The 18974-nt window shown below is 31.7% G+C and overlaps 1 protein-coding gene across 2 annotated transcripts in view; it reads right to left on the reverse strand.

Moving 5' to 3' along the window:
- Positions 1 to 766: 766 nt before the first annotated feature.
- Positions 767 to 18974, reverse strand: part of LOC132748674 (kinesin-like protein KIF26B) — a 252423-nt gene continuing 234215 nt past the window's right edge. For both annotated transcript variants that reach the window (XM_060738285.1, XM_060738286.1), the window contains exons 13-18: positions 17639 to 17783; positions 11186 to 11351; positions 6831 to 9837; positions 5530 to 5747; positions 3887 to 4004; positions 767 to 2291 (exon numbers count right to left, since the gene is read on the reverse strand). In XM_060738285.1, coding sequence (XP_060594268.1) covers positions 2224 to 2291; positions 3887 to 4004; positions 5530 to 5747; positions 6831 to 9837; positions 11186 to 11351; positions 17639 to 17783 — 3722 coding nt within the window. In that variant the 3' untranslated portion in view covers positions 767 to 2223. The remainder of the gene's footprint in view (positions 2292 to 3886; positions 4005 to 5529; positions 5748 to 6830; positions 9838 to 11185; positions 11352 to 17638; positions 17784 to 18974) is intronic.

Below are 18974 nucleotides of genomic sequence, written 5' to 3' on the forward strand. Positions count from 1 at the left end.
CATAATAACTGTTTAGGTTCAAACTTGAAATATTTGTCACTGTACACTAAAGCAGAATTATGTCCCCTTCTTTATGCTACTTTGATAAAACTATCCAGCTCTGAGACAAGTGAAGTGGGCTGTTGGCGAACTGGTCATGACTATAAAAGTACATAGATTCTTTAGATATGAATCCTTTGTACATTTGTTTGTAGAACTGATTGGCCAAAGGTCACAAAATAATGTCAAGAAAATTGAGTAACACAAATTTTGTTCCATTGTGATTATTGAGCACAACTCTTGATTGTCAAGAAAATTGAGTAATGTTAATTTGGTCTTGGTGCTATTCTTCAAGAATCTTACAGAAATCTTGCACTTTTTGATGTCTCCTGCATTAAGTTTACGCTGATTTTATTTTAGTGCTATTGTATTAGAAGCTATATAACCTTATTTAAACACTCTTTTATATGTTCCTGGAAACAACCAGTTCTTAGCACTAGGGTAAAGTTTCTTGCTCACAGAAATAATGGCTTGTCCCAGAGGGGGTTTAAACCCACAAAGCTGATCTTACCACTTCAACACTCCTATGTTTCACTTATAGAATATCCCTGGTAACATGATACTGAATAATGCTTTTTTGTCAGTGATTAAGAAGAAGGAATGTTTCATTCCAAGAGCATTATTTCACTCCCAAAATGTTATGTCACTTCAACATTTGTGAAATGTGAAATACCAGTCAGGGTAATGGACATTTTTTGGATGAAAATTATGAATAAAAAACAAAATGTACAATTTTTTTATAAACAATTTATTGCAAATAATAATCATACAAAATGGTGCCTACATGGGCACACAACAATAAATACATGATCTCTATATTATATATCCATGGTACTATATATGCAGGCCTCGGTGACAAAATTGTTCATAGGTCTTAATTCATAGGCTTATATAATCTGGGGACTGTCATTTGTAAAGCATAATATCTGCTCCATTTTATCCAACTTCATGCCTGTTTCAATTTAAAACAATGCAAAAAATTTAACTATCCCTTTTTTAATTATTTTTCAATGTTTATTAAAAGTCTTGATTTGTATTGAAAGACTTTTCTCAAAAAAGTTTGTTTTAATAATAAACTTAACAGTGAATTTTCCAAAAGATAACGTACCAATAAAATCTGTCGTAAGTCAAAAATTGACTATGTCAAACTGTAAGTAAAAATGTCTTGGTGTTTTTCATTTTTTATGCTAAACTAAATATATTTCTCATCAACAGAATGATTCTCTTCACCCGGCATAAAAAAGTAATTAATTACTGTGCTTTAATGTTTAACCTTTAGCCAGCTGGCGGCAACTAAATCTACTTAGGACCAGATCTGCCGGTCTGCACTGCTGACTTCATTCAGTACATATTTTGAAATTCCTTAAGAAATAATCATAGTGTGGTAATGGTTAATACAAAACTTTTTAATGGGGGAAAATTAAAAGTGTAAACAATAATTCAAATAAAAGAACTCTAAGATTAGTCCTTGATGAAATTGGTTATTACAGAATAACAAAATAAGAAACTACTCAGCAATTCATTTTTATCGGCGAAATCCTGTCAAGTATGATGGGGGTCAAGGGCGTGGCACTGAATCACATAGAATTATTAGCACTATACAATTGTTTTCAGATCCAAGACTTAAAAATTCAGAGAATCTAAATATATCATGATAACAGACTATGTACAATATACACTATGATAAAAACTATCTTCACTAAGTAATTTACACAAACAGTTTCCATAGAAATGATGTACAAAATGTAAAAACGTTTAATTTTTTACATAAAATTTACAAGATATTACACTCTCACATTAACATGTAAATTCATGAAGAATAAAGAGATAGACTGACTATCAGTATTGTGTTTTGTACAAGGGAAACAATCAATTAACAATTATTACATGCAAGTTGGAGTTGTTCCCCTTTATTCTTATGATTTAGATGTGTAAAATTAATGTTTTATAAACTTTCCAGCTTTCATGAAAGAAAGAAATCTATGAAGAAAGTTGTTCAATCGTTTAGTTTCTACATAAAAATAATTATTGCAAAGAGCTTAGAGTAACAGCCTCAATTTTGTATCAAAAACAATGTAACATTTATTTGCGTTTTTGTTTTTTCAATCAAGTTATTATTTTGTCACATAGAAAACACATTCTACATAAGAATATTAACACATAAACATATTAATTTTTTCTCCGCTATACACGGTGGTACCCATACGAAGACACGTAACAACAATGTCCGGAGATTTCATCATTTTCGGAAGCTTGAAAAAAGAGAAGAAATACTACATTACGTACAGACAAACTGTTACAGATTAACCTTATTCTGTCACATATATTTCAGCAGTTATTTATTATATGCATAGCATTACCAAATGGTAAAATCTGAAGCACCATGACTTTAATATAATACTTGCACATGTTAAAATATAATATAACATTATAAAATATTTCATTGTTTAAGAAAGATACTATAACTTTGGTATGAAATATGTAAATTTTTTTGGTCTCGATTAAAACGTAAAAAAAAAAAACTTCAAAATTTAGTGTAGAATACTAAAGCAAAGAATGACAAGATGATGAAGCACCGTTGCTAAGCGAGAGAAAATCATGAAATTGAGTGGAATATTTTACTGTACATACATTCAAAAGAGAAAAAAAGAAAAAAAAATACAACATACAAAAATATATCAAAATAACTCTATGATTACAAAATATAAAGTATGAGAATCAATGAAAAAATAATCACAAAACACAGACAAAGATGATTGCACATATCCGCAGGTATTATAACACTGTCAAATTTACACATTACATTTGCAAATTTTCATTAAACAGGATAAAAAAAGTTTGTTTTCTGCATTCAAAACAAAATTAACATGTAATTGTTTGAAAAAAAATCTTACAATGATACTTTTAAGTGTAAGTGTGTGTTACATTATAAAACAATGCATGAAATAACTAATAAGCTCAATTATAAAATCAAGAAATAAATCGAGGCACAATTATTCAAAGATATTTTAGTTTGAACCAGCAAGTATCGTAAATAATACACTGAAAAAATTCTGTTCGTCAATTTGTTTCAAAATGATTATTTATAATGTTTATATACAGATTTTCTTTTTTTATACACGTAGCTCTGATCATTTTGATACTATATAATATATACACAAAAAAAAACTAGCATAACTACTTACAATAATGAATTATTTCAGAAATATTGCGAAATAAATAATCACAGATTTTTCACACTTTGCCGATACATGCTGGTATATAAAATACATATATATACATGCCTGAGATATACCAAATCTGCAGTCGTTCGAAGATAAACAATAATTGTATAATGCAGATGAATAAAAAAAAAATATAACACTTCCGCAAAACAGAAAAAGAGATATCAGCCGTGCCATGACAAAACCAACATAGTTTGCGACCTACATGGATCCAGACCATGCTGTTCGCTATCAGTTTCTCTACTTGTAATAGTGTTTGTAGGCGAAACAGCATGGATCCTGATCAGACTGTGCGGATGCGCAGGCTGGTCTGGATCCATGCTGGTCGCAAACGCATTACTTGGTTTTGTCATGACGCCGCTCATATCATTCACAAAAAAAAAAAACAACAGAAAGTGTGTCAACTAACAAAACAGTATTGTACGTATAGAAGATACAACTCCAACAAAGTGTAACAACAGAGTTGCGAGTAACACAGACGTAACTGAATATAAAAGAACATCGTCAGCAGTAATGGGTGTGAGCTTATTGAGAGATTAACAGTTTTACATGTCCAAGCGCGTGTACAGTTTACACATCCGTTTTCTTCCGAGAACGGCAGGAGAAGCACATTAGAAACTTACAATCAAAACTCCAATTATTTCGGTCTACGATATACGTGTCCTTTGTATTTGGAATCTCCTGCGACTGTTTTCCATTATTCAAAATTTCTTTAATTTTGTCATGATTTTTTCGTAAAGTCTGAAAAGAATAAAACAAACACAAAAGATTAAAATTTATTTAGCTGAATGTGAAGCATTTATAATAAGAAAGATAAGAAAGGTAAATGAAAAAAGAAAACCCTTTCCCTGCTAAATTTTAAATTTACGTAATAGACTTGTCCTGTTTTGAATTTGGAATGGTCCATTATTATTTAAGGTGAAAACAATATCGTAAACTTAAACTTTCTGTATTTTGGTGAATTGATCTTTTATAATCATAGACAAAACACAAATGGTGCAAAAGTACTGAATAACCCTTATTTATACAATCATGTAATTGCAAAACTAAGTATTAACACTTAAGTTCAAAATAAAAACTGGAAATGTGCTGCACTAAATAACAATACAATAAATTTGAAGAATAAGGAGTCATAAATAATAAATACAGTACCAAATCTATAAGTCATTAAAGTGTAACATAGCATCAGTGTAAGTGTATTGATGTGGGTGTATTTGTGAGCTCGCACATGTAGTACACATGTTCCTTTATTACATAAATATAACTTATTTCGAAATTATAATTTTTACTACCAATGATGAAACAAAGCTTGTGCTAATGAATTAGCAGTAACAAACCGTCATAAATTTTAGAGGAAATTATTGTTTTTCACAATAGAAACATAATTGCTGAGGGGATTTTACAGTCGGAAGCCACCACAAATCTTGCACCAGATGCAAACACACCTTTTCATGACATAATTTACTTGTTTTTCTAACAATAAACAGATTTCTAGTTGCACTACACATACACTAATAAATGTTACGTTTTCCCACATTAAAGGGAGTTGGTTACATTTGTTACCTGTATTGAATTAATTTTTACTAATACCTGGCATAAAATTTGCATTAAAAAACAAAGTCTCTACATCAGAACTTTGATTTTCACTTAATCCTCACAGACAGAACACCCAAGATATATCAAATTTATACCCAAGATATATCAAATTTAACTTCGTCAATATTCATTGTTTAATTTTTTTCAGTTGTTGAATTCTAATTAGTTAACTCATTTTTATAAGTTTCCCCAATTTACTCCATCGTAGCTTTTTATAAGGTTTTCATTTCAAACAATTTGTTCAAGATAATGTATTAATGAATGACTTTAATACCTTAACATGTTAAACAGATTGTTTCATTTTGATAAATTTTTGTTATGATTCAATAATAAAATATTTTTATGACTATTTACCATCAATGTGTAATCCAGCATTGTGATAAACAATCCTTTCTTAATAATTATATTGTGCAAAATGATGTTAATATTACAATGAAGTTTAAAGAAATAAAATGAAATATTAGTCACAAATTAAAATCTTTGCATTTGGTCATTTTTGTTTTTCACCCTAGGTTTTTTTAAGCTATTTTTAACACCTTTTTGGTTCTTAGAATAAACTTATCATTAGAAAGGGTTAATAAAAAGTTAATATTTCTATAATTCATTTACTTTTATATTATAACAGCCAATCAAAATGCTTGTAAAATTCACAAAGTAAATAATTATGTACCTCTTCATCTGTCCTGTGTCGTGTCATACGCTTGACATCGTCTGCATCATACTCTTTTAGTTCTAGTGGTCCCTCTTCCTTCAGTCGTCCATGTTTCTCCTGCCATGCCCTTGAGGTTGGACTTAAGCTCGAGTTCTTACTTGATGGGCTCGACTTTCTACTTGATGACTCCGGACTCTCGGAGTTGCGGGATGGAGCAGATCTACTGCGTCTTGTACCTTTTAATAAAAAAAATTTAATATTATATTTACAACGTAAAAATAAATCTCAAACCAAAATATATACAGATTTTGCTTTAATCTCCGGCACAAAATACTAGAAGAAACATAAATTATTTAAGGTATAAGCTAGGTAAAACAAGGGAAGCAATTCAACATAATATTGCAATTTTTTAGAAATAATCTCTAACCCCCAGACAAGCCCACACAGACACCAGAAAAAAGTAATCTGCAGACTAAATTTAGGTCAACCAACCAGTTTTCCTGTCTACAAAATAATTACACCTAGATATTGCCTAATTAAAAGTTGAGCCCACTAACAACATGTAAAAATCAAATCAAAAACAACAAAGTCTCAACCCCTTTCAACTTAAAAACATTAACTATCTCATCAACAGCAAGGGTCTGGACATAAGCCAAAATTGCTTCCCTATCAGCTCTAGCTTCATCACAATTATCAATTTCATTTGCTTGCCATTAACTTTATACAATACAGATTTTTCATATAATCTCATTCTTAATATCTTATTTTCTACACCTGAATGAGAACGGGCCAGGTAGTAAAATTGGAGCTCATCAAAAGGTAGGACTAATACCAGGTTAACCTATTGTCAAGCTTGCCTGCAATAAAACCTCTGCTAAAGTTCTCAAGTAACTTGCTGTAGGCAATCTACAATAATTACGCAAAAGTTGAAAAAACACGATGAAGATATTTTTGATCTGATGAAGATATTTTTGATCTCGTACAAAGTAATAACAGCTACGATGGATTAAAAATGTCTTGAAAACCTGATATTTGCACTTGAAACTGATAAATAGTTCTACAATAACAGTTTTCTATGAAAAGTTTGTATTTTCAGAAGCGTTACCATTTTCTTACATACACAGCATTTTCAACTGTTTAATATCTATTTAATCTGAGAGGATTAAGAAATATTAAAGCCATGAATAATATTACAATTTATCATATCTACACAAAAGCAGTCATCAGTGAGTAAAAGAATATAAAAAAACTTCTGCAACAATGCTAGGAAAATCTAAAACTACAAATAAACTATTACTAAGTAAAAGATAACAACTTACTGGGTAGCCGTTTTTTCTTGCTTCCTTTTTTTTTGTCCCCAGAAGATTCTTCAGCGCTGTCTTCATTTATCGTGGAAGAGCCTGAGCCCTCACTTTCCCGCAGCATACTCTCGTACCCGCTGCTCGTTCCACCATGAATTTTATCCGACAGACTGCTACCCTGTTTTGAAATCAAGTCGGCACTCATTGTGCTGCTGTTATCACTGCCGTGTCCGCTACTCGAGTGACTAACCGTTCGTGGTTTGGTCACCGTAGCATACGGAGATAAGAGAGTCTTTTCGATAGCAACAATTCCACTATCATTGCCACTATCTGAGTCATGGCTTCTAGAAGATTTCCTAGAAAGTAAACTAGATTTTTTAGACTCTTTCTCTTTTTTACGACTTGATTTTGAATCTTTTGAGGACACTTGCAAGTTTTTTGAAAACACTGGTAATTTACTATGACTGGGTGACTGAGCTTTAGACTTTGAGCTCTTCGACGTAGGACTACCACTACTTGATGAAGGATGAACATTATATTTTGATTTATCTTTATCTTTCCGTGTTACACTACTATGCGAGTTCTTTATAGACAAGGCAACCATTTTTTGACAGTCTTTACACATTTTAGCTATAGGTTTAGAAACTTCTTGTGAATATCCGCATTTAAAGCATGGTTTAAGTGGCAACGGTGCCGGGACATGGACATCTTCATCAATCATTCCGTCACCCTCGCATTCTCTGTAAGATTTACTGGACATGGTCTGAGATCTCTTCGTCATGTCCATGGACTGACTAGATATTGCATTCACTATTAAATATTCCTCTCTTAATGCACTAACATTAGTCTTTTCAGAAAAGCTTTCACACATTAAATTAGGATTAGACGCTCCATCCGGTTTACGCGAAAGAAGATGAACAATAGGTTCATAATCAAATTGTAGATTTTCTTTAGGTTTAAGGTCCTTATTGCACACACCATTTAACTGTTCAATGTTCTCCTGTCTCATACAATCCACGCTAGAATCACCTACCAATGTTTTTATACTCTGAATTGTTTCTGATTTTTTCATGTCACCAATATTGTCAATACCCTCTGCAAATGCTTCAGCAGTATCCATATCTGAAAGTTTGGCACAAGATGCATTACTAAATGAATCATCATCATCATCGTCACCTTTTCGTGAATTATTCTCAAGACCTTTCTCAAGCTGTTCGTCCATTTGTAGTTCATAAATTGAATCACGATTTTGTAAGGAATTCGCTGTATCTACCGAACTGTCAAAACTCATATCAGCAATGTTACATTCATTAGGAGATTCACTGAACTTGCTCATAGATAGATCAGCATCGGTACAATCAGGTGTCCGTGAATCATTAAGTGTCGTGTTTGGATAGACAGAACTACACGAAGATATTTCACGAGAAGCATCCAAAGAAGCAGCTAAATATTCCGTTTCATGATCACCATTAATTACAGTCTCCCTAACAACATTTCTTCCCACAATTCCTTCCATATATATTGTCTCCTCTGGTTGGTTATTTTCAACAGATTTAAGCCAATCAGTAACTCTTCTACTGGTATTAGGAGGTGCTGGGAAGTTAGGTTTGTTGGCTTTCACCTTCCTATGTATTGAAGGAGAATTCTTAGGAGAGTGGTGAGGCGATTGTTTAGGTGTAGACGATGATGGCATTAATTTTCTAGTCCTAGAATCATGTGGTTTTGGTCGTCTAAATGAGTTTTGTACAGAATCTAAAGTTCCAATCATGTTTTCCCCAGTTTCAATCATACTACCCAAGCTATTATCATTTTCAGACATTCCATGTTTTTGTACCCAGTCTTTCACAAATGGTTTAACTTCGATATTTTCAAGTGGGGCTAAATCTTCATCATCACCAATATTTGTAAGCATGCTATTAGGCCGAGAATCACTAGGTTGTGCTTTATTTGACATTGTACTGTCCTCACTTATTTGACTTTCAGGCCTGTCTCTACCATCTTGCATTTGCCAAGACTGGTTGGGTGACATTCCTTCAGATTTTTGAAGTAATGCAGGGGAATTCATTGGTGACTGATGTCTTGTAGGAGAGGAAAGAGTTCTTACATGTGCTTTCTTACTACTTGTATGCATAACTACCTTTGGTGTGCGATTCTGATTTTCGTCCATTTGATTTTCTGCTAACATTTCTGGTGGTCCGTCCACCCACATTTCTTCTGAACTCATTTTTGTATTTGGTTTATTATGTTTTTGTTCTTGTTTCACCAAGAAAGCTGATGGTCCATCTACCCACTGTTCCCCTGTATTCTGCTTCTTCTCTGGGTATAAAGCCGCCCCTGGACCATCTATCCATTGTTCATCACCTTTTTTCCCTGGTGACGCACTAGATCGTTTTGATCTTGAAGTAGTCCTTGGCCCTTTATCTACAATGTTTGTACTGGCATAACACTGAGGATTGCTCCCGTCCTGTTTACCAGCTAAAGTTTTTGACCGGGAACTCATTTTTTGAGGTAGATTAAAGTGCACACTAGGCGGTGAACAAGACACTGAAGAGTTCATATCAGAAGTTTGAATGTCTCGCACTGGAGTTGTTCCCCTTGATAAGGACCTGACAGGGGTCCCATGCCTTGACCCTGTTACACTCACATCTCTTACAGGAGATGTTATTGCACCATGTAATCTTGATAAACTTTCTCGTGACCTATACAAACTCCTCCCACTATCAGAATTTGAACCCTCATCTCCTGATGACCTTGACCCACTTGCCCTTCTCGGCAGACGAGGGTTTGTCCTTGGAACTGACCTTTGATGACCTTCACCATCAGTTAGTTCTCTATCACTTAGCGACTGATGAGATGTATTTCCCATATAAATGACAGTGTTACACGACTCGCTGCTCGAGGTGTAATCCGGGTCAGATAAGGAGGAGCCCTCATGGAGGGTTCCCATACGAAAACCCCGATAGGGTCGACTCCGGATACTACTTCCATCAGTAGAGCTGTCATCTGAACTTGTTCCAGAAAATTGCTGAAATAGTGAAAGAAACATTTTTAATAAATTCCCTACAGAATACTAACTTTCAATCCATTCAGTTCAAAAGTAACATTCTAAATAACAGAGACCTAATACTTGTTCACTATTTATATAACTAAATCTATTTATATAGGTGGAAAAAAATCAAGGAATTTCGACATACATAAGTAGAGATCTACTAATGGCAGAATATCAGGAAATGAATTGAATAACAACACAGATAATGACTACTGGAATTCAAAAAATAAATCTTAGGTGCAGTACTTATAACATTATACCTGTTACACTCATTTAAACTATAAACAATTGATTATATATTATCATTATTTTTTCGTCTGCGAGAAACAGTTTAAAGCTTTTAAGAACAAGTTGATGGCTTGGTGCGAAATAGCTGTAACTTATTCTTCCCTCACATGAACTATTTATTTATGAGATGAAACTTTTTTGCACCAGGACTCTGAAGTGATCAACTTGTGTTTTATGGCCTGCCGACAAGTTAACAATCACTATGAGGGAAGATACCAGAAGTGGTACCAAGTGTTATCCTTAACATAATCTCATCATAACCAAGACCAGTTTCTGTGGCACTCAAAATTGTTTATATCTTTAAAGTATATACCACGAAAAACAGTGGTTTTATTTGTAATGTTTTTTTTCAAACTGAATATAAATCTACATTCTTTCATTCCACACCTCTATAATAAATCTAATTCAATTGTAAATTTAAATTTGAAAAGGAATAGATACTGTGAAAGAGACTGCTATTTATTTTAGGACATTAAAATATTTCTGAATTTGGTACAAATTTTGCTACCAGTTGAGCCTTAACAATAAATGTACTAAACTGTCTTTTACATATATTTCTAATTTATTTTTTAATAAATTATATTAATCATTTTTTTGTTTGTTTTATTTTTCCAGTCTTGTCAATTGTATAAATAACTGAAAATGATACAGCATTCAAAGAAATTTTCATTCAAATCATCTTCAGTAAGTAAATGCTGTTTCCATTTTCATATAGTAGAACATTAGTAGAAAACACAAAGAAGGTCTTTATAAGCAAGTTATTAAGGTTGTTGACTTGGGGAGACAGGTCCCTGACCTGTGGGTTCAAATCCTGCCAAGATCTTCAGATCATTTCATGTCATATCCAGCTAGTTTTCAGAACTTTGGTGACTGAAAAGAGAGGCGCGTAGGGTAATCCTCTGCCAGGAAAACTTGAATGGCCTGAACATTGTTGGTGTTACTTAAAACCGGGAAACCGGAAAAAAAAGAAGAAAGGGGCAATAGAACAAGGATAACTAAAAAATAGAACAAGGATAACTATAAGACATGTACTTACCCCTCTGACTTTTCTACGTCTCATCCTGTGTATACGTGCAGCCAACTGTATCACTTGTAATGATTCATTATAATGGGGTATCTCCTGTGATACATGTGCTATCATACACGTGCGGCACGTTATATTCCCGAGCGAATCTCGTAGTAACTGGGCTACCTTACTGTCCCTGAAATATAGTAAATATAAATATTTGAGAAAATAAATTTTATCATTCATACAAAAGAATTTTAAAACTGCTTGCCAAACCATCTATGAAATGATGGGTAAAATTTTAGTTTTAAATTATGTCGAGCCTGTAATACTTTTTTCATTTTCATAATGAAGAGTTCATTTTTCAAGCTACATTCTCCTTGATTCCTAGATACATAATTAACACTTCATAACCTAAACATATTCCAACCAACTCTAGTATCCTAAAAAATATAATAAAATAGAAGTATAATTCCATCAAATCTTTTTCCTTTTTTAACATTTTTTAAACAAATTTTTTTGGGAACAAATTATTATTTTTTCTACTGTTTATTTGTTATAGATATATCCATTTAAAATTATACGTATTTCTTTTTAAGTTATATTTCAAAAAAATGAGTACTAACGAAAGTCACTTTTTTTTCATTATACACTAGATCCTTTCGATTCCCGCTGCCAAAAACAAATGGTTCTAACTATGTCAGTATGAGACCGCGTAATTCCCATTAAATTTTACGATACATTTTTTACTGATCTCCTGCCAGAGTTACTACCCCCATATTAATCTTTTACGTACAATATTGAAAATCCACAACTAGGTGTTATGATATATATTCATACAGTGTAATAATTATTCCTCAGATATTTGTGTTGATCGCGAATGTGAAACGATTGGTTAACACGTGTATCGTAGCGAGGTCCATGCAGGGTACCTAATGCAAGTAGAATTTTCTTTTAAAATATTCTTATACTCATTAAAAAATGAGTCAAGATGAATATCCATTATCAATTATGAAAAAATTTAAATGAGTTGATCTTGAACTATAAGACTCTATTAAAATGGAATGAACGAGTACAAAGTTCCTAAGATGTAATGCTTTTTTCCCTTTTTTTCCTAATCATGGTACAATTACAATAATTTTTTTTATCATGAAGCTCGTGCTGCTCGTAATCCCGTGTCAGTATCTATCTTAATAAAATGGCTGACATAAAATTACAAGGATCACGGTGAATGTTATATTGACAGTGAGTGAAACTTATCCCTTAAATCTGGAATTTACCTTGTATATGCTCGGGTAATGCCTCCAAATAATTAAACATACATGAGTCAAATAAGCCTGGCAGGCTTTACCTATCATCTTTAGCGTTAAATGACATGTTAATATAAATAGATGTAACATTGGTTCATTTCAATCACCCGAACTTCCCGCAGGCCAAACTATTAACTTAAAACATCATAACCCAATTTACCGTTCATTTGACGATATTTAACAATTATATAGAAATATCCAAAAAATCAAACACTACGGAGACTGGGCGTAGATTTCGCATCTGGAACCTATTCTGATGTTTACGGGGAATATGAAATTATCTTGTAATTCCCCGACTTAATAAACACTATGATAACCGATGTAAATAACCTGTTGGAAAAGACAAAATTGATTTAGTTTGATAACAAAAAAGCTATAATAGTCGTGATCAGACCAAACATAACACGAGAATAATGTAACCTTTATGTACAATGATTCAGTTGAAAAAATTAGCAATAATAACCACTTGCAAACACTCGATTTTTTTGTGGGCCTGACCACAGACTATGATTGTGAGGTTGGTAATATATTCTTTTATATTCTATACACAAAGGTCTGACATTTGGTTCTGTTTTGTAAAAATCTTTAATGTTTGTAACATAGGTCTGTTAACATAGCTTCACAGTGGTTGTTACAAGTCTATGATATAATGAGGGGAAATTTCTACAAATACGAAAGTATGTCTAATATTTCTTTTCTTTTTTTGCTATATAACTATTCCTTATGATACAAGTCAGAAAGAATTCGCATGCAACAGGTCTTCAAAGTATTAATTTTTGTTTGAAAGAAGTAAAAGTTTTTGTTAACAGTAATGCACTCAAAATAAATAAATGACTAAGTTAAATAACCCGACATCCTATTATACAATACTTACTTCTCTTTCCCCGACAATAATATGTTAACTTTACAATTTCTAGTGGAGAAAAGTGGATCAGTGGAGAAAATAAGACCTGTCTTTGAAACAACTCCTCAATTTGTAACATCAGTGGAGGAAATAAGACCTTTCATTGAAACAACTTCTCAATTTCCAATATCGGTGGAGAAAATAAGACCCGTCATTGAAACAATGTACTTTCAAGCAATATCACAGGAAACAAACGTCATAATACATTATTGTCCTAACTATTACGGTACTAACAATTTCTAAGTTTTTTTTTAACATTTTAAAAAATTACACGTTATTTTCATGGCACAAAAACTCATCAGATATCTAGTCTTTATTTAGAGGCAAGACAACAAGTGAACGCACACACGCACCATTTTGTTACTAGAATAAATCGCAACATCAATTATCTATAATGTTTCCACTCCATGTTATCCAAACAATCAGTGATCTTCAATGAACACATAACTCTTGGATGTGTTTCTGTGAAGTCGATTTTTTGTATGTTCGTTAAATATCAAAATGATCAGATAAAGAAAATCACAGTCTAAAAGTTTCAAAATCTTTGAAGAGCTGGTATTCACCTAATACTAGAAATATCTTTGAAAAACCACAGCAAACTTTGTGAAGTCATGCACATTATAACATAAATTGATGAACATCTAGATATTAAACAAAATAAAATGCAGCAGCTGCTTTCTTGTATTTCTTTCTGTTGAAGTTTTCTCTTTGGGTTAAATCATTTATAAGTTCTCTTAATGAAAATCAAGGGAGAAAACTCCTATGAGCTTAAATAAGATCTTTCTAATATGCATACAATTTCAGCTTCTTTGATACCAGAAAATTTACAATCAGAAAAATGTAAAAGCATTTCTTTACAAGCTGAGATATAGCCATCCTTTCCTAAACATGCACATCAAACATCATAAAAAACACTGTTTCCTTTTCAATTTTATATGATGAAACAACTGAACTTGCAAATGAGACAATATTTAAATCATGGTAACATTTTGAACAATGTTTGTTCGTAAAAATTTCCATTTTATCTCATAGTTCATGACATTTGAGTCCCAGGCCTGCATGTTATACTAAATACATTAAACTCTAATATGAAACTGCTTTGACATATTCTAATGGCATATTTAATCTCTATCTCAGATTGCATAGATTAGTGTACAATATTTAGGAAACAAGATAAAACCTGCAGGGCAAGGCAGTATATTTGAAAGAATTAAAATCTCGGAATTAAAAGCATGGCAATGAAAATATATTTTAATGTATTGTATACACTTGTTTATTTTTGTGAAGTTTTAAATCCATTTACCCACAATCAGATTATTTTTTTATCAGAACAGGAAAACCTGCAATTAAAAGACCATCTCTGATTATAAGATATTCTAAAGACAAGCTGTCATAGGATAAAACCCATATTTTTTTCTCTTATATTTTCACAAAACATATAGCCCAAAAACCTATGTTCAGTTATCATATATTATTAAGAACATCCTTTCCAAACTCCATAAAACTGGTCATTATATGCAGGTTTGACATCTCAGAATTACGATATCTACCGTACAAACATTTAGAAACTAGTTTTCAGAGTATAAAATTATAAATACATGTATAAATCACATTCACTGGTTATTTAGATTTATTTTGCGATTTTTATAATAGCAAAACAAAAAAAGGAAAACCTCTTTAAAACGGTTTAAAATTTTTGATACAAGATGGAATATTCAATACAAATAATTAACACATTAGTATCTTATGATTCCAGTTTGGCACGGATTATTGAACCCACAATGAATATGGTAAATTTTGCCAAAATATGTCTCGTCATTCAATTTTCTCTCTCCAATTACAAAAGTTACGAAATTCCATTAAAAATTTTGAGGCAGAACAAAACTTTCGAACATTTTATATATTCAGCGTATGATGTATTACCCTATCTTCTAAATGACTGCGTTTTTCTGCCTTCTAATATGTATGTGAATCCAATGGGAATTGTTTGGAATATTTTGCCGTGCTAATATGAAATTCCATTAATAACCCGTTTTTGACTAAAATGACAGGAAATATTTCAAGGGAATTACAGGCCAGTCTACGATAACATTTTGTCTGCTCCATGGTAAGCCTATCTTACAATCCATAACTTTTTTTTTTTGAAAACAAAAATTCAAAAATCACATATTATATATTAAAGCCCATTATGCCTCAGAAATGCTTTTATTTTTGTTTCTCAAAAGCGTTTTAATTTTGGTGTACTTTTATAGTACCCTAAAAGTTACTCATACTCATTTTTACCTTTTTCTTTGGTTGCTTTATGGCCATAAAGACAATTATAGTGAAAAAGCATTTTGTATGGAAGTGAAAATTCTACTTTGTTTACATTTTGCTTCTTTTATGACAAATTATTTCACATTTACCATTACTTTCTTCAGGAAACAAGCATCTAACATTCTCTAAACCCATTATTAAACATTTGACCTTTTTTAAAGAAGTAAAAATTATTAAATTTTGTTTCTGAGCAAAATGTGGATTCCCACTGATATTGTCCCTTTAAGAATTGAAATCTTTTTTTTTTTCCAGTGACATCTTCAAAATTACATATTGTCACCTTAGTGCAATAACCTAATAAGAACTTCTAAATTTAAGAGCAGTTATTCAGTTATTGCACTAAGGTGAATTTATTATATTCCATTGATTTGATTGGCTTTCAGATTTTGACATCAACACTTAAAGTTAATTCAATCTCAGACATTTTCCCAAACTAAGTTCTTTTCTATCAAAATTGAATTGAAAAAGTTATAATTGTTTGTAAAATAATCAGTTTTGAGGTAAAGTGTACAGTCACAACCACTTAGTATTAATAACAACAACTTAGTATTAATAACAACAACTTAGTATGAGTCTAGATTGAGACTCCAGTAAAAACAATTACCATACTAGTTCCTGGGTACAATAGATTATCTCCCTTCTTATTTGCCCCTTTCTCTTTTAAATGCTTACTGTTTAATATGGAACTATGTGTTTTATCTAATAATTATGTACAATTATCTATCTGTTTAATTTCATTACATAATACAAAATTTGCACTTACATTGTTACATATAGTAATTTATCTATCCATACATTTATTATATACTGTAAAAATACTCTATTCTTTCTATAGTATCTTTTTCTAGAATGGTCAAATATGTTAAAACATCTTGCTTTTTATATCATGACACACAATAAAATATTTCAAATTGCAATAAAAAAAATTAAAATATACTGATAAGCTGATACCAACAGATAAAATACATAATTGTCAAATTATAACACTGTAAACATGCCTTGATTACATAATTTGTTCAAAATTCCTGCCTCACTGGCCCCCAGGGTAGTAAAAGGGGCCAGGCATGATCATACAGGACAGATTTTAATGACTTTGTCTATGCTGAGAGACATAGGATGTACTATAGACATATTAATGACATTTAGTCAAGTATTTAATTATAGTATCCTCAAAGTGAAAAAAATCAATTTTTCAATTTAAAATATAATAAGAAATTTCTAGAAATAGAATGTTTTATGAATTTCTAAATTAATTTAAAGATTCTGAATCATAAGAGGCTATTTTTCACAAATGCTCACTTCAAAAAATCCATTTGTTTTGAAATAACTACTTTTCATTGAAAAGCACATTTTTATTAAATTGAATTTTCAAATCATTTTTGTTTTGTTTTTGGTGATGAAGTGTGTTCCAATTTAACTTTTATTTAGCTTACTGTAAAAATAGACACTGTTGCCTATTATGTTAACTAGAAAATTCATGAAAGGCACATTCCATTACTCAGATTTGAACCAATTATTAATAAAAACCATGAATTTCTATTTCAAATCTAATAATTTAAGTCTTTATTAAAATAGAATTGTCAAAAATAGTGAGATGCATGTAATTAACCATAATAGTATCGTCATATTAACCAATTTGTTTTTTTTTTTTTTTTTTTTTGGTTATTGTCACACCAGGACAGAAGAGGTCAGTCATTATGGCAACTTTCCAGCTTTTTGTGGTGGAGGAAGACCTCAGGTGCTCTTCTGTGCATTCTACAGGTACAAGCTGGCACCTGAGTAGAACCACCAAAATTCCATAAGCTAGCTGGATAGCTTTCTCACATGAAAGAATCATAAGTCCCTGTCGAGATTCGAACTCACAGCATTTACTAATGAAAACTGGTACTTTTAAAGACAATAAAACTAGGACAGATAATATTTTATTAATAACTAATTAAGAAAACTATTTACCTATGAGGTACATGTCTTTGACCATTGAGGAGAGCCATTATCACATTCCCTAATGCCGAAAGACTTAGAGCTACGTTATTTGGGTCTTTGGACTTCGAGGCACTTCCAAGGTCTATGAAATGAAGGCGACTTCTACCACCAGCAACTGAAAATAAAGTTTGTGATATTTTAATATAACTTTTGTCATATAATACAAGTTTCAATATACATGTATATAAAACTTCATTATTTCTAATATCCTAATTTTTTACTTATTTTTTACTGATTATATATTATTATTACTTCCAACAGGGCACAAATAACATTATCACACTATGTTGTAAGAAGTAACTTTTCGGAACGTCTGTAATCGCCCTATAAAAATGCTCACTAAAATAGAATCTTAAAACATAATCAGTATGTTTAGCTATAATGTTTGCCTATAATGTTCACATTACCTATCAAATCAAGGCAGAATTGTCACAGTAAGAAATTATAATAAAAAAATCCAAAGATAATTCCTAGCTATCTCCCAAATTCATTTTACATCATCATACTGATCTTTTTACACTGAAGAACCTTTTTGGAACATGGAGCATTAAGCATGCAGTATTCACACCAGAAAACCCACCGATTCTAAAACCGCAACAACCTCACTGACAGATTTCCGACAAATCAAGAGCACTCTAGACCCTTGTTTGTTAAGTGATACCTTTTTATGTCTGATCTTTATCACTCTCTTATACCTAATGTAAGTTCCATGGCTAAGTTGGCGTCCCACAAGGAGACACACTTGGCCCTGTTTTATTTTGACTGTTCATATGAGTAATTTCATGAGTTTTCGAAAATCAGCAATTTCATGGAATCTAGAGTTAAAGATAGACTTGGAATTATAATATGCACATACACACACACCCGCTCCTGTGGCTGAATGCAATTACATATTAAATTAAATTAGAAGTCTCTCTTTCTGTATAAAACTAATGAGCGTCACTCGTGTAAAACTTACCAGCACAAGTATCGCAAGCTTGTCTTTTACATTATATCATAGCTCTGAAGGTTTCAGACAATTAATTCTTAAGTGGGTTTTTATACAACTTAACTGCTTCAAACAATTTAAAATTGGTAGCCCGAGGCAAGAGACACAAACTCTCATATGTTAACAAACAAAATGTTTCCACTTTCACATGTTTAGACAAAGAGAGGCAGTGAAAAGTTTTCCTGATAAATAAAATTTAATATGCCTTGGGCTATTAATCTCAAAATCTAATTTTGAACAAACGAAAAAAACAACAACATCATATATACAACAATTATTTTCTTTGTGACAGAATTATCTGCATACTAGATCTTTTAA

The sequence above is a fragment of the Ruditapes philippinarum genome, unplaced genomic scaffold (genome assembly GCF_026571515.1).
Source record: "Ruditapes philippinarum isolate M1 unplaced genomic scaffold, ASM2657151v2 ctg101_1_1_1_1, whole genome shotgun sequence".
In the NCBI taxonomy this organism is placed as follows: domain Eukaryota; kingdom Metazoa; phylum Mollusca; class Bivalvia; order Venerida; family Veneridae; genus Ruditapes; species Ruditapes philippinarum.